Source organism: Macaca thibetana, chromosome 12, assembly GCF_024542745.1.
Source record: "Macaca thibetana thibetana isolate TM-01 chromosome 12, ASM2454274v1, whole genome shotgun sequence".
Taxonomy (NCBI): Eukaryota; Metazoa; Chordata; class Mammalia; order Primates; family Cercopithecidae; genus Macaca; species Macaca thibetana.
Window position 1 is genome coordinate 37033610 of NC_065589.1, and position 24848 is coordinate 37058457.

The 24848-nt window shown below is 39.6% G+C and overlaps 2 protein-coding genes across 6 annotated transcripts in view; both read right to left on the reverse strand.

Moving 5' to 3' along the window:
• EEF1B2 (eukaryotic translation elongation factor 1 beta 2) overlaps window positions 1–24848 on the reverse strand; it is a 954602-nt gene that overhangs the window by 568771 nt on the left and 360983 nt on the right. The window lies entirely within an intron of this gene.
• PARD3B (par-3 family cell polarity regulator beta) overlaps window positions 1–24848 on the reverse strand; it is a 1099140-nt gene that overhangs the window by 25301 nt on the left and 1048991 nt on the right. Inside the window, exon 23 of one of the 4 annotated variants that reach the window (XM_050750805.1) lies at window positions 345–10009. The exons of the other annotated variants lie outside the window; for them this stretch is intronic. Within the exon in view, the coding sequence (XP_050606762.1) occupies window positions 9760–10009 (250 nt within the window). The 3' untranslated portion in view covers window positions 345–9759. Of the gene's footprint in view, window positions 1–344; window positions 10010–24848 lie in introns of those variants that run through there. 4 annotated transcript variants of the gene reach the window in all.

A 24848-nucleotide genomic window follows, 5' to 3' on the forward strand; every position in this document is an offset into this window, starting at 1 on the left:
CTGTTCAAATGGACCATTCCAATAGTGATAGTATATTAGGACTCAAAGACAGGCAGGCAAAGTTGTGGGTCAGCTTCAGAGAAGGGCAGGCCAACAGTGCAGAACTGTAGGATCAGTACATGTGACTCTGAAGGACAGCTGAATTCTACAACTATCTAGTCAGTTGATACCAACTTTGAAGAAATGTTGAGGACATCACACTCTCAAATGAAAGCATGGTAATACTTTAACCATAGGACCAGCCCAAACTGGGCCTACTCTGTTGATAACAGAATAAAGTTACCATGTAGGTAAAACAGAGCCAAAACTGTAAGTTGGGTAGCCCAGGCATGTGCAAGAGAAAAAGCTTTGACCTCTAACAACACCCAGAACCAAGGATTCCTCCCCACAGAACCAAGAAGATTCATACATGACTGGAACCTGAATGCAGGAACTCTTTTAGAAGTGAATGGTCTGTTGGCCTGGAAAATCCAGGGCTAAAGTCAGCCTGAACATACCTTAATGTAAATGGTCGAAATTGAAGTTCTCCAATGACAGTCTACAAAGCCAACATTCCTAAATATTTTCCCTTGCCCTCTGACACTTCAAAGCTTGCCCCAGACAGCAAATGGGGGAGACATTTGAGCGCAACTCCTTTTTCCTTGCTGTCTGGTCTTGCAATAAAGACTTCCTTTTCTTAAAAGTTGGTGCCATGTTATTGGCTTCTAGACTCATCAGGCAGTGAGACCATTTGCCTGATAATACAACTTCTAGAGACAGGTGAATTCAGTCTTTTGTGAACTGTGTGAACATTTACATTTTTTAGATGTAGTGCTATGAAATTTAAATACTGATAATTGGTAAGAGCTTTTTGCATATGCCTCAATGTAAGATCTACCATAAGCTTTTAAAAAAATTTTACATCTGGTAATCTATTCCCCCTAAATTTATAATACTAAGTGAGATTTATATAACATATTTCATGAACCTCTGGGTTCACTTTCTGATGTAAGAAATGAGCATGTCTCCATTTTGTTCAGTTCTGCTCTAATTTTGGTTATTTCTTTTTGTCTGCTAGCTTTGGGGTTGGTTGGTTCTTGTTTTTCTAATTCCTGTAGGTGTGATATTAGGCTGTTAATTTGAGATCTTTCTAACTTCATGGCATTTAGTGCTATGAACTCTTCTCTGCTTTAGCTGTATCTCAAAGATTCTGGTATGTTGTGTCTCTGTTCTCATTAGTTTCAAAGAATTTTTTGATTTCTGCCTTAATTTCATTCTTTACCCAAAAGTCATTCAGGAGCAAGTTGTTTAATTTCCATGTAATTGTGTGGTTTTGAGAGATCCTCTTGGTATTGATTTCTGTTTTTATTGCAATGTGGTCCAAGAGTGTGGTTGGTATGACTTAGAGTTTTAAAAATGTATTGAGATTTGCTTTATGGCCAAGCATGTGGCCGATCTTAGGTGTGTTCCCTGTGCAGATAAGAATGTGTATTCTGTGGTTGTTGGGTAAAGTATTTTGTAGATGCCCATTAGGTCCAATAGGTCAAGTATTGAGCTTAAGTCCAGAAAGCAAACAACTAATGCTGTGAGTGGGGTGAAGTCTCCCACTATTATTGTGTGGCTAAGTTTCTTTGTAGGTCTCTAAGAACTTATTTTTATGAATCTGAGTGCTCTGATGTTGGGAGTATATATATTTAAGACAGTTAAGTGTTCTTGTTGTATTGAACCTTTTATCATTATGGAATGCTTTTTGTCCTTTCTGATGGTTGTTCATTTAAAGTCTATTTTATCTAAGATTAGAAACTCCTGCTCTTTTCTGTTTTCCATTTGCAAGATACATTTTTCTCCATTCCTTTACTTTGAACCTATAGGTGTTGTGTGTAAGAGGGGTCCTTTGAAGACAGCAGACAGCTGAGTCTTGTTTCTTTATCCAACTTACCACTCTCTACCTTTTAAGCGGGAGTGTTTAGCCCATTTACATTCAAGGTTAATATTAATATGTGAGGATTTGATCTTGTCATTGTGGCGTTAGCTACTTGTTATGTGGACTTGATTGTGTAGTTGCTTTAAAGGGTCTGTGAGCCACATACTTAAGTGTGTTTTTGTGGTGGCAGGCATCATTCTTTTGTTACCATGTTTAGCACTCCCTTAAGGACCTTTTTTTAAGGCAGGTGTAGTGGTTCCTTTGTATTTGTCTGTCTGAAAAGGATTTTATTTCTCCTTCAGTTAGAAGCTTAGTTTGGCAGGATATGAAATTCTTGGTTGGAATTTCTTTTCTTTAAGGATGCTATAAACAGGCCCCTAGTCTATTCTGGTTTTTAAGGTTTGTGCTGAAAGTCCACTACTAGCCTTATGGGGTTTCCCTTCAAGGCAAGTGACCTGTCCCTCAACTCACACAGTCAGAATGGTCTTTGTTAAAAAGTCTAAAAACAACAGATGCTGGTGAGGCTGCAGACAAAGGGGAATACTCATACACTGCTGTTGGGAATGTATATTAATCCAGCCACTATGGAGAGCAATTTGGAGATTTCTCAAAGAACTAAGACTGAACTACCATTTAATCCAGTAATTCCATTACTGAGTGTATATCCAAAGGTAAGTAAATCATTCAACCAGAAAGACACATGTACCTCTACATTTATTACAATGCTATTCACAATAGCAAAGACATAGAATCAACCCAGATGCCCATCAATTCTGGACTGGATAAAGAAAATGTGGTACATATACACCATGGATATATCATGCAGTCATAAAAGAACTAAATCATGTCCTTTGAAGCAACATGGATGCAGCCAGAGGCCATTGCCCTAAGTGAACTAACGTAGAGATAGACAGTGGGAGCTAAACATCGAGTACACACAAACATAAAGATGAGAACAATAGGCACTGGGGACTACAAGAGTAGAGAGTGAGGGAGGGGGGGAAAAGGGCTGAAAAAACCAAGTATTTATGCTCGCTATTTGGAAGACACATTCATTTGTAATCCAAGCCTCAGCATTACATGATATATTTAGGTAACCAACCTACCCATCCATGTACTCCCTATATCTATTAAAAAAAAAAGAAAAAGAAATGAGCACATTAGTAGTTTAATTGGGATAAGGTAGTCAAAAGACAAATGCATCTGGGACCAATGTAAAAATGAGGAGTGCTGAGTTTGCTTCTGGGTAGGAAGGATTTGACATTAGTACCTCCCGATTCTGACTCTATCTCATCTCCATGCCAGCTTCCTGTGAAAAGGGCTTCCCTCATCCTTCTCTCAATAGTTCCCTGGGCTTTTTGGTACCCTCCTCAATTGCAGGGAGGGCATGGAAGGAAGCATAGCCTGGTCCCAGAGTGCCACTTGGGGTTTATTTGGATTATGGTACCCTATTTGGCCACAAACATGATTACATACATTTTGGGGATTATTATTCTAACATTCTATCCTATACCCAGCACCAAGGCAATGGGACCCATTACCCAGCACCAAGGCAATGGGACCTATATAACCCTATACCTAGCACCAAGGCAATGGGACCCATTCCACAATTTCCACCAGATAATGAATGGAAGTGCTTTTGGCTCCTCTCTATTAATTTTGACATAGAATCTAAGCACCCCATGATAATTTTCACTAAAGGGTGAAGGGTAATTTTCAGCCTTCATTTCAGTCTATGCTAAGCTGGTTCCAAAGCCCCAAGCTGGGCCTGGTAGGCACACACAAATCTCTGCTGTTGGCCGCCCACAGCCCTCCCATCCAGAATCCACCTCATTATTTGGCAGAGCACTTTGGAGATAGCATCAGCACGAGAGATTCTATATAATATCACATTCTATTCAGCTTTCATTTTTGCAGATGAAATGGATTTATAGCACAAAGGTTACTGAACTGTATTGTCAAGATGATTTTCAACAAATAATAAAAGTTATTAAGAGGTTCTTAGGTATTGATGGCTTACGGTGAGCTCCCCCGATCCTGCCTTGGTCTCTTCTTACTCTGGCTGATCATTACATGGTTGGTAAAGACTGGTTATTAATGTAATTACAAACCTTTTACGTTCAAATCTTCTTTTATTTGAAATTAGAGCATCCTTTGTCATTTCTCCTTTTGCTGTAATCCAGCCTGTCAGCCTACCTTTGGGTTCCATACTTGCCTTTGATGCTGGTAAAATGGAGCAGCTAGCAAATCAAGGCTTATAATAGCCCAAACTGATGAGGGCTATGAAATTACTCTGCTCTCATCATTACTACTACTTCTTCTTCTTCTTCTGTTTTTTTTTTTTTGGTCTCAAATGTTCTTGTACAGTTACTCACTGTCCTGAGCCCCTCCATAACCTTCCTCCCATGCCCCACTCTCATTCCTTTTAGCAAACTAGTATGTGAGTCCAGGGCTATTGATGAGTGCTTTTAAAAAAGAGAGAGCAAGACAAGCTTTTATTGTGAGTGAGCTCCTTCAGATGTTATTTCATCCTACATTGTTCTCTAACTCCCTGATTTATTGATTTATTCCTTGAACAAATCAAAGAAAACTGTAAGTTCACCCTCTCTTCTATTTCTTTGAGTGCTGCTTTGCTCCAGCAATATTTGGTGCTGGTTTATGTACCAATGTGAAATGGTTTCCCTATTTTTAATCACATGCCTTCTATCATTGGTATAGTGGCAATCTCAATTCTTAAAATCAGTCACGAAGCTGCAGCTTTAATAATTTAAATAAAAGCTTATCATAGAAAAGCAAATATTTACAAGTATGAGTAGTCTAATTTAAAGAAATTAATTAAAAGTAAATGCTGAAGTGATTTAAAACTAAAGAGCCATTACCAAATAAAATGTTATTTACCATTTGCCCCATGCCAGCTGGTTTTTGAACTTCAGAGAGATGGAATTCCAGGCTCTCCCTTTGCTTTATGGACCTCAGGCTTCAAAACCCACCCACCTGTTGTGGAACTAGGTTCATTTGCCCTCTATGGTGGGCAAGTGCTCCCACAGTTTTCAGTTCTGAGGGATCTCTGGGTGCATCAGTGCACTGGGGGGGGAGAGTGCAACTCAGAGGCTGAAGACTGGGCTTCAATTGTGCAAGGCACTTCTTGAAAATATGATCCAGGTGACTTCGCTTTTCCTGCGCCTCAATAACCTCATGTGTAAAATGGGAGTATTAGGACTGCCTTTCCTCTCCTTGCAGGGTTGTGATGGAAACTGAATTTTAAAAGTGAATAAACAAACAAAAAGACCAATCATACTGAGGCCCTCAATACTTTTTGAATTCAAAGTCACACTTAGTCTTTAAAAAATAAAAATAAAATTGGATTTTCTATGTGGAATATAATGTGATTGTCCAAAGGCCTAGAATGAACAAGCAAATAAATGTGTAAACAAATCCGAACTTTATGGCTGAGTGGTATGGACCCTAAATGTCCTACTCTACACTGATATGTCAGGGTGGAAAATCCTCTAACAGAGGTTGCAATCTGTAGGCTCATTTTTTATACATTCCCATCCCCCACACACTGTTTAAAAAATTTTCAGCTAGTGGCTGACACTTCAAAGTCAAGGACTTTCACATAAAAATTCAGCTTTCCTGCTTTTCTTTAATCTCAGGACTTGCCTTCCTTGGAGGCCATGGTCAAGTGAAGCTGTGCTCTTGAGGAACGGACTTTGTCCTCTTTAGGCTCTGCTCCTGCCTGCTTCTCTCACTGACATTTCCCATCTGCCCCTACAGCTATTTAGGTTTGCAGTCCCTGACCCACGTGAATAAATCTTGCTCTCTAGATTTCCACATCATTGCGTTCAGTTTGCATCTTCTGCTAATAGGTGTATGCCATCCCAATTCCCCACTTTAAAGAGTGGAAGTGTCCTGGGAGGCAGACTAAAATTTCCATCACCTTACCTGGTTCACATTTACATCTTAAAAAATACATTATCCATAAATAACTCCCGGCAAGCGACTGCTGCAGTAGTGAGAAGGGACCTCGAATAGGAGCTCCGGACACTGGGTCATATCCCAGGAAGTTTCAGACAAGTCACCTGACTTTCTCAGGCCTTATCTTCAACTCTGTGAAATGAAGGCATCTGAGTAGGTGTCCTCCAATGAGTTGACAGGGGTTATAATTTCATGGCCCTGCCAGAAACCACACAGGCTCCAGGCCAAGATGACCTCAGCTCACGTTGCTGCCCTTCAGCCTGACCTCTGCAAGGGTGATCCTGACTGGGCCTCTTCACTTATCTGTGCCTTGGTTTCTCCATCTGTAAAGTAATATGTGCTTTTCTTCTCAAGAGTGGATGAAATGATATGGGTGAGAGCACACTGGAGGAAAGCTGGCATAAAATGAATCCACGATCTTATATTACTCTTGTGACTCTGAGGCTGCAACTAGGAAGGGAAACTTGCTCTGCCTAATGGGATTTCAGGATCAGAATTTGCAATCCCTATTGACAGCATTATGCAGATATTTCCACAGCCAACAAGGTCATACTGTGGCATTTCTACCCCACCTCTCACCACCGTAACACTGGACCTCAGTTAAAGGGTAAATGCGTCCCACTGCAGAAAAGGGGGACTCTAATTTACCTCCTTGTTCCATGTTCCATGCGTTTTATGAGGAATGTATGTAGTTAACTGGTATCAGGTTGTTAAGCAATTTGATGAGGTGTGAACTAGCCCTTTAATTGTTTTATTTACAACATACTTATCCTTCACTAACATCCCATTGGGGAATTTTCTACTTAGCTAATTAATTTAAGTGTGGTTTAGTGAACTAAAATTTGGTAAAACCAGAAGCTGAAAAATACCCATCAAAATTTTAGCAGTCTTAGAGCCATTTGTAATTGTGGGACTCACTCAGTTGGGGTTTTAAAAAATACATCAACTACAACCAAAAAATGAATTAAATAGTTAATTACCTTCACCACCATTTAAACACTAATAACATGGACAATCAAGGTGGGGAAAAATAACTAAATTTAAATCTACTTCTTGTTCTCTAGTATTTTTTCTGGTAGAAAGAAATGGCTTCTGGGGAACAATTCATTTGTCAGGGATAGGCAATCAGAACTGCTTTCAGAAATCAAATGCTTACTCTTAAGGAATAATGCTCTCCTTTTTCCTCTGTAGTTCTAAAACTGGATGGAGAAAACTTCTAATGTTATTCTGACTCAGAGGGCCATCTTACTCCTTGGTTGGTGACGGTGACAGCAATTAAAAAAAAAAAAACCCAAATATAAAGTATATAAAAAAGGTATGGGCCACAATGTCTATCCAGGTTGCACCTAGCTGGGCAATGAGATGAAAGACAAAACAGTGCATCAGTGCCATGGGGCATCTGCTGCAGGTGTGGCTTCTGACAAGGGGACTGCATTAAGGGAATCTTGAAGACAGAGTTCGGTTTGGGCATGTAGCTCAGAGGCCAAGACAAAGGTTCTTGATTTGGCCATCTGTACTTGTTCCAGATGCCACTTCTTCCTGATCCTTTATTTCTGAATCAGATGCCCCTCCTATGAGCTAACTGAGTAATCATCTCAGAAATATATGTTATGATTGATTTAGATTTATGTGGTAAGATATATAAGATCAAGAAAAACCTTAAATATAACACAGGCATTATAGTTGCATGGGAAACATTCTGCCTCTATGGAGAATCAATAACCATTCTCTACGGAATCAATAACCATTTTATTTAGTCACCTGTTTTTTAGTGTGTCTCCAATGAACTGTGAGTTCTGTGATGGTAAGGACTATTACCGAGTTCACTGTTCATTCTCCAATGCCTGGCTCATGGTAGGCACCCAATATAAAGTTTATTAGTGGATGTTCACTGGAGATTCCTGTTGTGGGAAAAAAGGGGTTTTCTTTTCTTTAAATGGGTACTCATTTGAGTTTTAGCCTCGTACCTTTCTCTACCAGTGACTGGCATCTTGTTTGTTGCCTAATGACCAAGCTCCCAAGGCATACAGCAATTTCAAGGAACCAGTCAACCTTGATGTTACGCTTAGTCCTCTATTGTAAACAAGAGCACTGGGCTCTGAGGCAAAACACCTGGGTTCAAGTTCCAGCTCTGCCATTGGCTTTGAATGAGAAATTTCTCTGTGTGTATTTGCTTCACTCAGAAGTGGGAATTATGATACTAACAAGCTCCTCGGCCTGCTGGGAGAAGATAAAATTAGGGAAATATGAAAAAACAAAGCCCTATTCAACTGTAAGACATCATCACTGGTAGAATTACTCCTCCACCTTTCTCTAGGTGTGACCATTAAATGAGATCCTAACCTTGAATCTTAACATCCATGGCTGGGTGTCTTCGTTCCCTGCTGGACCATCCGGATTCCAACAGAACCTTTGCCTTTGTCTTTTATGAGATTCTTTCTCAGGCTTTGCTCTCCTCTGCTTGTGAGGACATTGGATTTTTATCCAAACTGGACAGCTTCCTTTTCTTCAGTGACCTGAACCACCAGAGCTTCTCCCAGAGCTTCTCTTTTTATCTCATCTGACTGGGGCCCCTCAGGATTCCCTCCTTGTACGTCTGTGTTTAGGTTCCAGCCAACCTTGAGCTCAGCAATCCTGTCCATCAACACAGACCCTGCATCGAGCATCAAAAGATGAGACATCAGGGAGGTTAGGAGCAACGGTTCTGGGCTTCCAATGAATGAATCCTTCCTCAATAAGACAGTCTCAGTTTCCTCCTCTGTCAAATTGGGATAGTAATGGTTACTTGCTTCCACTGAGTAGCTAGGAGGGTTAAATAAGAAAGTCTATAAAGCACTTAGCCCAGTGCATGGGTGTGGTAAGTGACTGATAATGGTAGGCGGCAGTTGTTATTATTACTCCTGCCCCAACTTTTTATTTATTCTTGATTCCATAACTTCTCATGTGCTTTTCTCAGTCTTCCAAATATTCAAATATGTTTACAAGCTTATTTCTTCTCCAAAAATCTGCTTCCTCCAGATGGAAATGAAGCAAGTTATCACCACTTTCCCAAAATTCATGGACTATGTTCATTGAAAAAACTTATACAGAATACACTAAAATGTACACTCTCCCTAAACAGTTTTTTGTCTTGTCCTAGTTATATTCTGGATGTCTAATTGCTACTCCTTGGTGGGTCTACATTGATGTCACCTCTCAAATGCTGGATGACTTAGGCTTTGGACTGTTCACATTCTCCGGGAAAGACAAACACAATGACACAGGGAGCTCCACAGCGAGTGACAGATGCATCCCAACCCAGAGGAAGTTGGACAGCAGCCAAGAGACCATCCTGATCGCAAAACAGACATAACTCTTGTCTCCCTTGTCTTTTTACTTTATATGGGATTATCTGATGAATCACTGGACTATATTTACTTGAGGAAGTGTTCTTGAAGCCTGTGGGTCAAATGACAAGGAGACCGGAAGTAGAGAGGGTTTGGTGTATTGGTCTGACAGATCATTTTTTAGGGATTTGGTACTCATCCTACTACTTGTGAATATGTGGCAACAGCTTCTGCTTTTCTCCTTCATCCTTGATCCTCTTCCTTTCTTCCCTTGTGATCCGAGTTGAGACAGTGGAAGACAGTTGTTGTTTTTGCCAGTCTAGCATCTGTCCTACCTTATCCTGGTGACAGCCTTCTGTTCTTATAGGAATCATTCCAGGCCCACTCTCAGTCCATGTGGTTCAGGTGGAATGACTCCACGCTGGACTCCAGAGGGGCATGTGACCGGGGCCTGGACCATCAGAACGTTCCATCCCCTCGGGCACAGTGATTGTGTATGGTTAAAAACATATCCCAATAAAAGAGACGATCCTAGGACTTTGGTTGGAAATGTTAAAACGAGAGGATCCCTCTTTTGTGGAGTAGCTGAGAAGAGGGGAAGTAAGCCTGATGCTGTGGGCAGCCATCTTGCCACCATGCCGGAAGAGCGTGCCTGAGACCAAAGCCAACAATGAAGAAAACGGTCGAGAGATGGGGAGAAAGAAGCCAAGTGCCGACAGCCTTTTGAGATCCTGGGTAGCTGAACCTGAAGTCTGTCCTTGGAGTTTTCAATTCAGTCACATTTACCAATAGATTTCTTTTCCTGTATTGGATAAATCAAGTATCAGAATAATATGTAGAGAGAACAATAATGTTTACCTATTGTCCGTGTGTACATTCATGTGTTGGTATATTCATGCCAATAAGTATGAATGTAAGTACTAGAGGATAAAGTACTTAGAAAGAGCTAGTGGTCATTCACTTTGGAAACCATCTGCGGGGGGGAAAGTTTTGTTGTAGCTTATGCTTCTTCAGCTTGATATAGCTTTCAACATCTCCAGGGTGGAGAAAATGAAAAGCAAAAGACCTAGAAGAATTTCTCTTTCAGCTGTGATAAAGATGTTAGTGGACGGGGAAATAGGAGAGGCATGGAGTATAGGAGGGTGCCTGATAGATTTCTGGTTCCTGACAAACTTCCTTTAGGCTCAGCTATCTGTGCCTATAACTAACTTTAATAACTACATATGCACTTATGTTAGTCTACTTCTGAGAAAGTGAATCATCCCTAACTGGAGTCCTCTAGCAATTCTCCAATAGGAGACAACATTGTGAGTGTGCAATTAATTTGCAATTAGTTGTATAAATATAAAACATGCCAAGACAGTTTTTGCCTGCTCAGATCCAAGGGAGTAAATAAAAAAGGAAGGTACAAAAATGACTCCCACTTTGCCCATCTCTTTCAGCCTGCTCCTCCTTCTAGACACAGAAACATGCACCTTGATTACTTCCTCATCTCTGTCTGCATCTCTCTATTTAGAGACAGCATTTGAGATGGGACTGGATCTGGAGTGAGGTCTGGAGAGCCTGACTTTGGTGAGATTATAATCTCATCTTGTGGCATACTGATTAGATAAAAAGAGTAATACGGCTCAGGATTTTATTGATTGATTGATTGATTGAGACAGGGTCTTGCCTTATCACCCAGGCTGCAGGGCAGTGGTGTGATCACAGCTTACTGCAGCCGCCTCGACCTCCCAGGCTCAAGAGATCCTCCTATCTCAGCCTCCTAAGTAGCTGAGACCACAGACATGCACCAATATGCTCATTAATATTTGTATTTTTTGTAGCAGTGGGGTTTTGCCCTGTTACCCAGACTGGTCTGAAACTCCTGGATTCAAAGGATCCACCTGCCTCAGCCTCCCAAAGTGCTGGGATTACAGGCATGAGCCACCATGCCCAGATAGAGATGCTTATTTGAATGGCAGACTATTCTGTGGCCCAAGAATATGGAAATTTGTTTCTAAGGAGCAGCACAAAGCAGCCAGACTTGCTTGGGTTCTCTCCTGTGCTTTTGAAAGCCAGGGGATTGTGGAGATCCCTGAGAGTTGGAGTTTGCCAGGGAACAGCAAGGGCCATACCAATGGAAGATTTCCTAAGAATTCAAGCTCTACCATGACATGGACTAGCAAGTAAAGCCCAGATGAAGATGAGCTTTTATTTTCTTTAATTAAAAATCTTATTGAAGTATAATGCATATACAATAAATGTATCCATTTTAACTGTTCAGTTCCATGAGGTTTTACAAATGTACACACATCTGTACCACCACTAGCATCAAGGTTACAGGTGACTCTTAATTCCACTTTATTCACTGATTCCTTTTTTTTTCTTTTTGCCACCTTTTAAAACTGAGCTTTCTATAACTCTACAGAAGACATGCAATGCACACACACATGCACGCACACAAAATCTCACACTTGAAAAAAAAACATTACTTGTCTGGAAAAACTCCAATCACTCATGTTTGATAAAAATTGCTGAATGTATTAAAAAAATTCAGGTCTGGATGAGTAACAAAAATAAGAAAATTGAGCTGTGGGAAGAATTTTCTGGGATAGATACAAAGTATTGAAAATTGAAACCTGGAAAATATGCCATGTCATCTCAATCACAATTTTCTATTGTTTTATGCATTTATGTTACAGGGAACCTTTTTTATGAGAAAAATACAAAGTACTAAAAAAGAATGTGCTTTCAATGAAATAATTTTCATGACTCAATTAGAAAATTCACAGAACAATACAAGTAGAATGTCCGCTTATTATGGTTGAAAACAGAGAGTTGTCTTTTCTGACACCTTCACAGTGAAATGTCTGGAAATTTTCTCCTCAGTTGTTTATTTCTTCCCGACTTTTTGCCTTTCCTTCTTGTTCTGCCTTAAATACTAGTTGAATGCCCACTGCATGCAGGTGCTAGGCAGAGGAGGCAGTGGTGAAAAGTCAAAGCCCGCCCTTAAGGCCCTCCCTGCCCTTTACGAACGCACGGCCTTTGCTTTCCATGTTGTAAATCCACTCTCATTTTCATCCTGCTTCTAGAGTATCTGTTGCTGTCTCTGCAAAGTAGGGCTATAAATGGGAAGCTGGGAAAAGAGAAGGGGAAAGAAAAAGGGAGGAAACGAAATAGCTCAGTAACTCTTTTCCATGTGATGAAGACTAGCAATTCTATTTATTTTCTCACTGTTTGTCAGGGGCAGAGTTCATGGTAGAAGAAGATTTTAAAACTCCAAATCAATAAAAAGCAAAAACCCAACTAGAATAGTCCAGTACCTGAGTGCTTGCCTTGAAATACAGCAGCTCTACCTACATTAGGGAAAGGGAAAGCCACAGAGAGAAGTTAAGGTCAATGCCAACACAATGAGGTACCAGAAGCTTTTAGTATTACTGCATTTCTTACATGTCAGGAATTTGGAGAAGAGTCTAAACTGTTTCTGATGGCCATGGTATTATTATTGAGAACATTAGAGCAGTGATTTATTAAATATGGATAGTACAATAGTCAACCATCAGATATAAATCTGATATATTCTAGTGCTGATTGTGGTCATTAAGAGTTTTAAGAATAGGCCTTCTGAATCCTTTTACATTAAGTAGCTTCTTCATAAAAATGCTAAGAAGCAAAACCAAATCTACACCGCAAATATAATTGTGGCTTACAAAGAAATGGAAACAATTTGCCCCATGACCAGTGACTTCTGTGATTTTTCAAGATGCAATGATTCATTCAAATACCACATTAGTAGGTCTTCTGGTCAACTGTGCTTATCAATGTGGCTCTTAACACACGCCAATGTGAAGCTTACTTGTTAAGGCCAAAGGATGAAAGTGGATGTGTTGACATAGAGACTCTTTGCTCTTGGAAGAAAGACTCGAGAAATTCACAGCGCTAGCTGTTACAAGAAATTTGAAATGGACAAAGGGCAAAGCCTTATAACAGCCACCACATACTTGGTATCAACGTTTACAACTTGTGAAATATTAAAAAATAATAATAACCACAGGGATGTTTGGCCCAGATTGAAATTTTGCAGTGGCCTTTGTACAACAGAAAACTATTATACCATGCTAGTCTGTGTCAGTGCTAAATTGTCTCCAATAACTGGGCACCAAATACTAGGCAATGTGTCAAGTATAGGAAAATTGTGACTTAGAATGTGTGAAACTCTGAAACCCAAATAATTTTATCCGTATGCCAAATTCCTAAAGAAATTATATATATGTATATAAAATATATATAATATGTATATAATTTTGTATATCTTAAGGCTATGTATAAAGATGGTTAACAACAGGAAACAGAACATTTTCCACTGCCTTTTTAAAATAAAGGTCAGACCAGACCATATGGAATGAAATATCTGAGATGAAGAATATTCTCCAGTAATCTCTTCCCAACAGAACCCTTTCTGGATATTAGGTGACAAGACAGAAAATCATAATGGAATAATAGCCTTCCACATAAAAGAATTATGGTAAGTTGACATTAGGTTGAGCTGCAGTCCAGGCAAAATGAAAGGAGTTCTGAGCTGAGCCTGTCACAGAGTCTCTAAAGGAGGACAATATGTGTTTTCTGACTGTCTTCCTCATATTTGGCCTGCAGTAACTTGAACTGAGAATTGGCTTTTTATGGAGATTTATTACAATAGCATTGCCATTCAAGAATAGGCGGCTATCATCATAAATAAAGAGCAGACACAAAGGGACGTGAAGATCCAAGACAGAGAATTTGTCAAGATGGGTAAATCATGAACTTACTTATATTGCAAATAAATACACATTATGAAAGCCATCCCTCATTAGGAGAAAATCTTTTTTTCTGCCCTGGAAAAACCAAGTCAAGCTGCTGTGTTTTGAATTTCCTCACATTGGCCTTCTGAAAGCTCAGAAACCAATGCCTGGACCGTTGGTTTACTGAGGATGTAGGCTGCTCTGATAAATGTAAGATGTGGGTTCCCGTGACCGCCAGACCTGCTGTGGCCGGAGAGCGGATACTTAGCATCCACAGTGCTGACAAGGCTTTCTTTCTGCAAGAGCCCACAAAGCTACTGAAATCCAGTTCAAAGCCCTTCCTGAAATGTGAGGGGGGAGGAACAGCTGACTCCTGATTCCCCACCCTCAAAGCCCTAAAACCTGAAGAGGCAGGGCCTAAGTGTCCCCCACATTTCCTTTGGACATTGAAATCTGTGTAAGTGAACATGTTTCCATGTTCCACTTTGTTGTTTCAGCTGTTAGGAGAGCTGGGGATATCAATTACTCCCTGCCTGGAGAAGTGACCTGCACCAACAGCCCCTGCCACACAGCTGGCCTCCTTCCTCCCTAACTGCTCCCATTTAAATAAATGCCTGCCGATTCTTCCAGAGGCTACCATCCTGGCCTTCTCATCCCCACTTAAATGATTCATTAGGTTGGATTAACCCTTTAAAAACTACTATTTACCAAAGGGTCCCTGGGGATTCTCACATACTCCATCATTTTTAGCCATTATAAACAGCCGGCCCCAGCAGGGTGCAATCCACTTTAAGGTTACTCAGGTTGACAATGTGGGTTCTGTTAGCCCCAATTCACTTAAAAGCCCAAGACAGCATTTACTTTGTGGGACAGGGCATACACATTTTCATCTCCCAGCCTGTGCATTCCAAATATGCCTCTTGCCATAAACACCTAGGCAGGCATTCCACAAGAAAGATTAAACCGGAAAGGAGTGAGCAATCATTCCAAGGCTGTGGGGTTACGAAGGACCTATTTTCATGCCTCCACTACTCAGGCCTCCATTTTGGTTGGCGTCATTTTCTGCCCATAATCAGCGGGTGTGCACAATGAGTGGTGCCTGTCAAACGGCCATTTGTGGGCGCAATTAGACACCTGTGCCTTCAACAAGTTGCAAGCACCTAATTGTGTCTGCATGTAGCCACTTGTGGGTGCAATTATCCAGAAATCCAGGTGTGCCTGGTATTATGCACAATTTAAGGGGAAAAAAGTGTTTTCCAAAAAAGAAGGCTCAGGTTGAACATGTGCTCTTCAAACTTTCAGCAGGGTGGTTCAACAGGAGCTACCATCACCATATATAGATGGAGCCTCTTTGTCAGAGGGTCTACAGCAGTGCTGCCCCAGGAGAAAATAATGCAAGTCACATATATCATTTATTTTATTTATTTTTGAGATAGAGTCTCTCGCTCTGTTGCCCAGGCTAGAGTGCGGTGGCACAATCTTGGCTCACTGCAACCTCTGCCTCCTGGGTTCGAGTGATTCTCTTGCGTCAGCCTCCCGAGTAGCTGGGATTACAGGTACGTGCCACCACACCAGGCTAATTTTTGTATTTTTAGTAGGGACGGGGTTTCACCATATTGGCTGGCCTGGTCTCAAACTCCTGACCTCAGGTGATCCGCCCACCTTAGCCTCCTAAAGTGCTGGGATTGCAAGCATGAGTCACTGTGTCTGGCCTCACATATACAATTTAAAACTTTCCTGTATCCACATTCACAAGTAAAACTAATTTTAATAATTTATTTTACTTAACCCAATATATCCAAAATACGATAATGTCAACAAGTAATCCATATAAAAATAATTTATATTTAACATTCTTTTGCTTTTGGCATTAAGTCTTGGGACCTGGTGTGCATTTTACATTTAAAGTATATCATAATTCAGACACATTAAATGTCTGATAGCCCCATGTTGTTGTGACTACCATATTGGGGTGCAGATCTACAAAGAATTATTTCCAGTTGTGATTAACTGCTTGTAATTTTTGACTTTGAAGCATTTTCCTAAATACTTACAAAATCAAGTTTCCAAGACAAAATATTTGAAAATGCCCTGTAGTGTCTTAGGGTTGTCATGGGTAACATGGCTCTTTACTGTATAAATTCCCAGCAAAATGAAGGAGAATGTTTAAAATCTGTGCCTTCCTCTCTGTTTTACAATTTATGAGGAGCACATTGGGGGCACTTTGGAAGTGACAGGCTTCCAAGGTTGTGTAGACAGAGTTAGAAGATGGGCCAGTAGAACTGGAGGTGAGGTGGAAGAGGGGGATGTAAGACAGGAAATGGAAGTAGATTAAAGATTGTAGCAGACCTCCGTAGTATCCTTTGCTATATATCAAAATGGTTGTTCCAATTTGTCCAAATGAGTATGGTTTTAAGATCATTTTACAAAAGGTATGATTCGTGTTGGTTGCATTTGGGACTATTGAATTAAAATTTGGCAAGGAACGCTTCAACTGTGAAATAGATAAATAATGGAACCTTACATGATAGGGATGTGGTGAGGATTAAATGAGTGAATACACATAACATGCTTAGAACAGGGCCTAGCACGCAACGAGCAGTCAGTGACTATTAGCTGCTTTCATCCTCTTCACCACCACCATCATGATGTCTATTCTCAAGCTAATCCAGAATAGTATGTGCACCTCCCTCTCTCTCTCTCTCTCTCTCTCTCTCTCTCTCTCTCTCACACACACACACACACACACACACACACACACACACACACACACAGCTTAGGAGGAGAGAGATGACTAACTTCTTTGCATATGATTTCCAGCATTTCCTAATTCCTTCTGTCATCATTGCCATGCACTCAGATCAGTTCTCTGAGGTCAAAGAGCAAATGTGAACAGCTCTGATTCTCCCATCCATTCTTAGCAGACTTTCAAGCTGATAACACAGGCAGTGCCTGAGTACTTGTTAAATGAAGGCTCCAAACCACTTGCTATGCTCTAATTTTCATTTCACAGAAGAATCCATGGAGAGCATATACTGTGCATTTTCTGTCCTGGATCAAGAACAACCGGAATCTCCCTGAATCAAGAACAACCAGTTCCATATACATTTGTAACAATTAACTTATATTTCTATAAAATGAGGTTATATATTTACACCCTTCCCCCCACCCGCCACAAGCACCCATTCCCTACTACTCTGAGAATGGCCAGTTCAATGACCGGGCTGTCCTGAATTCGGTGCCCTTTACCCCAGCTGTCACAGGGAACTGCAGGCTCAGATATCTCTTCCTCATCCCTTCTTTTTTTTCCCTCACCTGCATCAGTTGGCAAGGGAATTGAGCATGCCGCTTCCCTACGAGCATCGACATAAACTCCTCAGTTACCTTATCAGAGGCAAAGCCACCTCCTTTACTAGCTCCCAATCTCCTTTCACTGCCTCTCTCACTCCTCCCTAGACACGTAGGGGAAAAAAAAAAAAAAAAAAAACCCCAAAAAAAAAACCCCTTCCTTGTTGCTCTTAGTTGTACTTGTTCTGTGTTTCATTGCCAAAAATAGTTGAGGAAAAGAGAATAGTCTAGACAATTTAAAAAAATCCCCAAAGGAATCAAAGTCATCAACATGGAGAGTGGCCAGATGCCTCCTTGAGAACCTCAAACACAGCTTCCAGCTACTTCCTCATCCTTCTCTGATTGAACCTGCTTTTTCTCAAGCACAATTATTAAAATAGATGAAACATGATTACTTAATTTTATTTTTTTCTGCTTTAATTACCAGCATTGTAATGGTATTCTTAAAAGTACTGTTTCTTCATTCTGTTTCCGTTCATTACTTCTCATCTTTTATGAGACTCTAGTGTGTAAAGGCAAGACGATAGGAATGATCCAGAGTCTCTTAGCTGCAGAGAATGCCCACACCAGGGCAGGTATGTCAGCCGAAGTCTCACAGCAACCATATTTGTAAGCCGATTTTCACATGGACAGCACTTCACTTACATGAGCTAAGTAGATTTGTGCTTGTCTGGCAATCTGCTCACTGCATAGTGCATCATTTCTACAGGAAATGCACCCCAAGTTCTAGGCCAGCTGGTGTAGACACACAGGCTGTAGAAGCAGCCCGTGTGAGATTGAAGACCGACTGCATGAGGGATGGATTTGGGTTGGCTAACGCATGCCTTCTCATCTAGTCATTTCCAAGTGCCAACCAGAAATGAAGATAGCAGGACCAAGCTCCCCATCTGGGAGCCAAGTTGCTGCCAGGCTGTGTGGACCATCTCTAAACCCATCCACAAATGTTGCCACAGAGGCGATAACCTTCATGTGCCTGAAAACTGGAGTTATGCCCACTTCTACCATCTTTTTATTCTAAGAAAATAATTAAAGTTTTTAGATGGTTTAGGTATCTTTTTTAAAAATTTAATTTTTGGTTTTTATGGGCACATAGGAGGTGTATCTATTTACAGGGTGCATATGATGTTTGGGTACAGACATACAATGTGTAACGATCGCATCAGGGTAACTGAGGCATCCACCACCTCTGCATTTATCATTCCTTTGTGTTAGGAACATTCCAATTCCACTGTTTTAGTTATTTAAAAATAGATAATAAATTATTGACTGTAGTTACCCTGGTGTGCTATCACATACTAGATCTTATTTATTTTATGTTTCTGCATCCTTGTGCACCATGTGGAATATTATTCAGCCATAAAAAGAATAAGATCCTGTCATATATATATATCTATATATACACACACACATACATATATATGAGACAGGATACAATGTCATATATGTATGTGTATATATATATACACACACATATACACACATATGACAGGATATAAATGACAGGTGATATATATATATATATCACCCCCCACTCCACATTCTCTTTATCCATTTGTTTGTTGATAGACGCTTAGGTAGATTCCAAATCTTGGCTATTGTGAACAGTGCTGGAAGAAACGTGGGAGGGCAGATATCTCTGTGATATACCAAAGAGATATACCAATTCCCTTTCTTTTGGGTATAAATGCTTAGGTATCTTAACGAAAGCATTAGTTAATGCTTAATCTTATTCAAATACTTGCAATATGAGCATTTTCTCAATTAAAGATACATATTCCCAAAAGTATCCTGGCATTTTATACTCGGATTGCAGTCAAAACTTACTTTATATTGCAAGTCACTGTCACTATGAAATAGAATAATTTATAGTGAAATTTCTCATGATAGTTCTAAAGAAGGCTATTCTAATTATTTCATCAAGGAGAGTAGCTTTTTTTCCAAGGCATTTTAGTGTCTCGTGCCTTCCCATGACTCACCAAGTGAAGAATGCAACAACCATCGGTAGAATGGTTGAAACAGAGGAAGGTTTTCAATCTCCCTTATATGACTATCATTAAGAGATCCATTCATGTTTCCAAGTTCAATTCTTTGTGATTAATTCTTTTAAAAACTCCAGTCATATAGAGTGAGACATATAAAGCACCTTTTTTAAGGCTCTGAAACTTACTCCTTGAATTTTTGTATAGTTAAAAAATAGGTAATAGCATAGCTTTTGGTGCAGATTGGAGACAGCAAGTTGTTGATGTGTGTTCTCAGCCCGCCCTCCGGTCATGGACACTCAGTCCCAGCCATGAAGCAATATCAACATGCCCTCCTGTTACAGTGTCACCACTCACATGTCATTCCCATTATTACAGATGTCAAGGAAGAGACCGGAGAAGCCCATTTTATTATGAGCATGAATGATAGCGAGAGATTGGACCTTCCAGGGGCACTCTGCTGAAATGGGTGATTCAGAGATACTGTGCGTCATACTTGAAAAAAGACCTAAATTTATTACATTTAATGTTTAATATAAATCACCAAACCTGAATGTGTTATAAAAATGAGCTAAAATGCTGCTTAACAGACATTATTAAAGAGTCTTAAGTATGGAGCCATTTCTAATTGGTAAAAGTTCACAGATGAACACTTCTTGCAAGTACTCATTTTAAAGAAATATTTCTTCCAGTAAGAAGGCCCTTATTTCAGTGTGAGATATAGTCCAGGGGACAAATCTCTTTATGGAAGTATCATCTTTAAGTTCACAGAAGGAATGTCAGTGAAATCTATGACTTAAACTTCGTTCCCCCCTTACTTAAATGTGAGAAAAAAATCAAGTTTAAAAATAATTAAGAATACAATGATAAGCAGTCCGAGGTAGAGTGCTTGGAATAAAACTGCTGTATAAGGCAATACATGTCAAGAGCCAACTGACCATTATTACTGCCCCCAAAATTAAAAAAAATAGTGCAGAAAATTATGCTGTTTTTAAAATCCTGATTAAAGGATATAAATACGGGTAGTTGAAATTAATCTGTGAAAGAATATACTGTCATTTCAATTAGAGAAAAGGGAATCCTTCTTTAACTGTCATCCCTCAACAAAGGCACCACCTTAAATCAGGCAAGGTTGGCCTCCAAAATGGGACGAGTGCAGTAAACCAATTTTCAGCCACAAAATGTGATTTGCAAAATTGGTTTGAAGTAGTGCTGGCTGGATACCACCTCTGCTGGGGAGTGAAATTAAAACTGTCATCCATTCACACAAAGTCCCAATAGCTTGGCGGCCGCTGGTGTGTGCTGGTTCATAACCACAGCTGCCTTCCCTGTCGGCACAGACACCCCTTTGGGGACTCTGCTCCTTCACTTTGTTTATTAGAATTCTCAAACTGATACTGGAAAGGTACCTCTGGATCACAGGGGAGACCTCATCTCTGAGGATGAGGATGAGGATGAGGATGAGGATGAGAATGAGAGAGCCAGGAAAAGCTGATGATGCCACAATAGCCTTTTTTCTTCCTTAAATGGGCCACTCAGGGTTTTCTATTAATTCTTTAACTTGGACATACCTCACCTCCACCCCACTCCATTTTGATTTTCAAAATACAGGTGCTCAACCATTCTCATTTCTTTTTTGAAAACAGACTTCAGGGCACACAAAAATAGACAATTAGAATGCTAGGAAGATAAATATATTTTCTTACAGCTTCAAAAATTTGTTTTATGGGAATATTTACATTTTTACATTTTGCTATTTAGTTGTTCATTGTGTTATGTGTTCTTACACTGGATACACTTTATTATAACATAGCTCATTATAATCATTTTTTGAAAACACATATTTACCAAATACCTACTATCTAACTAGGTACTGCAGAGAATGCAGAAAAGGTTTCAAGAGATGGCCCTTACCTTATTCTTTCTGGTTGGGAAAAGCTTATTTTTTTCTGATTGGGAAGATAAGTTTAAAATGCATTTAAAAAACAGAAAAAGTAAGATAATTTGACAGGATGTGTCAATGCAAGAATCTATATAATTATGACATAGATTTTGACTTTGTACAGTTAAATCACTAATTGTTATGTGACAGTAAAATCTGGATATAACATGGTCAGCTTGAAAGGTTGGCTTTGGGTCAATCCATTTTTACACCACCAACACCTTGATACCATTTTTTCTCATGATTCTATTTTATCATTCATTCTTATATTCTGGCTTATATTTCTTTATCTTGCAAGGATACATGTTTTATTTATGTTTCATAGTAGACATACCTTCATCTGCTTGTGTACTTTGCCAATAATTTAACTATAGCTTTCTGTACGGGTGCCAAGATGATTATAGGGTTATAGATGTGACTGTTGTAACTTCTTAAATGTCACAAACATGTGCAAGAGAATGGTCTTTCTTTTTTGGGGAGGATCTCGTTCTTTAGACATGCATGGTCATAGTATTGACAATGGATATAAAACTCTTGCTTTGGATGACATGATATTAAGGAAACTAGTTACCACATTGTTATTTGGAATGGACACACAGAAGCTTGCCTGATCTAATGCACTGGTAACACTGTCGATGTAAAGAGAGGATGGTGAGAGGAGTGGAGTCTGTGAGGAAATCAATTCCTGGGGCAGATGTTGCAGCTTATCAGTGGAAGAGTGGCTGCTCAGGGGCCAATGAGCAGGGCCCTTGTGAATATCCCTGGCGAGAGACAGGCTCTACAAGTAGCTAAAGAGTGGATACACATTGATACAGAGCCAATCCAGTGAGGTGACCTCTACATTTACTCCACCAAAGCAGAAAACTTAGGTATATGCCTGCAGCCTAAACTGCTTTCCATCAGCATTATTCTTATCAATGTTCCGGAAATAAATGTTATAGAAGAGTTCATAAAATATGGAAACAACTTTCTTTGGAAAGCAATGGGTAGTTCTGAATCAATCCACAAGACAGGCCAAATACTCAGGAAGTTACTTCGGTAGCTTTAACAACCAACTGCATTGAACCATCTGACGAGAGCAGGGAGACCTGAACACTCTTGGAGACACTGTTATTGTAAGTGAAGATCCCTTTAAAAAAATATTCCCACTGTGTTTGTCATCACAGGAAAAGAAACATTGCAAGCATAATTCATTTTTTTTTTTTTTTTTTTTTTTTTTTTTTTTTTTTGAGACAGAGTCTTGATCTGTCACCCAGGCTGGAGTGCAGTGGTGCAATCTCAGCTCACTGCAAGCTCCACCTCCTGGGTTCACGCCATTCTCCTGCCTCAGCCTCCCGAGTAGCTGGGACTACAGGTGCCCGCCATCACGCCCGGCTAATTTTTTGTATTTTCAGTAGAGACGGGGTTTCACTATGTTAGCCAGGATGGTCTCCATCTCCTGACCTCGTGATCCGCCTGCCTCGGCCTCCCAAAGTGCTGGGATTACAGGCGTGAGCCACCGTGCCCGGCCTGCATAATTCATTTTTAAGCTATCCTTGAGAAATAATTAAATACATGTTACCCATTTACTCTTTTAGTCTTTGCTTTTTATTTTTTTGTTCTGTAGTTTGGCCCATATGGGATCTGAATCTAAAATCCATGTACGTTTGCTTTCTCTTTTATAATTCACCTATCACCCATGGTGCATCAAATCCCCTGAATTATTTAAAATATTTTCCCATTTCCTACCACATTTTTAAGGTTAAAAAATGAAGAAAAATATTTTCCTCAAGCACTTGCTTCTCTTGACCCTGATGGACATTGTTTTCATTTGGTTGGTTTTTGAAATAGCAGACAGGATACTAAAAAATGTACTGAAGTCCTAGTTAATGCACTAAGACAAGAAAAAAAAAAATAGAAGATTTACAGATAGGAAAGAAAAAAACTCTTCATTTGCAGGTGACATGATCAGATGATGACATGTCATGATCATCTGATCATCTAACACGATAAGATGATCAGTTCTTCCAGATAGGTAGAAAATCTGGAAGAACTGGTAAAACCCTCCTGGAACTAATAAGCAATTATAGCAAGGTTCCAGAAGACAAAATTAATATACAAAAGTCAATCACTTTCATATATACCAGTAATGAACAAGCGAAATTAAAATTAGAAACACAATACCATTTATATTAGCAGCCCTCAAAAATGAAATACTTAGGTATAAAGCTAACAAAATATTTATAACATCTAAGGAAAATTATGACATTCTGATGAAAGAAATCAAAGAAGACCTAAATAAATGGAGAGACATTCCATGTTGTAATGTCTGGATGGAAGACTCAATACTCTTAAGATGTCAGTTCTTCCCAAGTTGATCTACAGATTCAATGCAATCCCAATCAAAAACAGAGAAAGTGTTTTTTGGATATTTACAAACTGATTCTAAAGTTTATATGCAGAGGGAAAGACCAAGAAGAGTAAACCAAATATTGAAGGAGAAGAATAAACTTAGAGAACCGATAATAGCCAACTTTAAGATTTACCATATAGCAACACTAATCATGACACTGTGGTATTGGTGAAAGAATAGACAAATAGATCAATGGAACAGAATAGGAAGTCCGGAAGTAGACCTATTTTAGTATAGTCAACTGACCTTTGACAAAGCACCAAAGGCAATACAATGGAGAAGAGACCGTCTTTTCAACAAATGGTGCTGGAACAACTGGACATCCACATGCAAAAAATGAATCTAGACATAGATCTTATGCCCTTCACAAAAATTAACTCAAAATGACTCACGGATCTAAATTTAAAATGTGAAACCATAAAACTCCTAGAAGATAAAATAGGAGAAAACCTAGATGACCTTGGGTATGGTGATGACTTTTTAGATACATCAAAGTCACAATCCATGAAAAAAATAAGCTGAACTTCATTAAAATTAGAAACTTCTGCAAAAGACAGTGAAAAGAGAATGAAAAAAGAAGCCACCAATTGGCAGAAAATATTTGCAAAAGACACATCTGTTAAAGGCCTGTTATCAAAATATACATAGAATGTGAAAACTCACCAGTAAGAAAACAAACTCAACTACAAAATGGGCCAAAGACCTTAACAGACACCTCATCAAAGAAGATTGGCAAATAAGTATATGAAAAGGTACTCCACATCATATGTCATCAAGGAAATGCAAATTAAAACAACAATGAAATACTACTACACACCTATTAGGATGGCCACAATTAGAAATACTGACAACACCAAATGCTGACAAGGATGTGGAGCAACAGGAACTCCCACTCATTGCTTGTGGGAATTCAGAATGGTACAGCCACTTTGGAAGATAGTTTGGTGCTTTCCTGCAAAACTAAACATTGTCTTGCTACTTGATCCAGCAATCATGTTCCTTGGTATTTACCCAAAGGAGCTGAAAACTTATGTTCACAAAAAAACCTGCCCATAGATGTTTACAGCATCTTTATTCATAATGGTCAAAACTTGGAGGCAACCAAGATGTCCTTTAGTAGGTGAATGAATCAACTGTGCTACAACCAAACACTGCAATATTATTCAGCCTTAGAAAGAAATGAACTATCAAGCCATGAAAAAGCATGGAGGAAACTT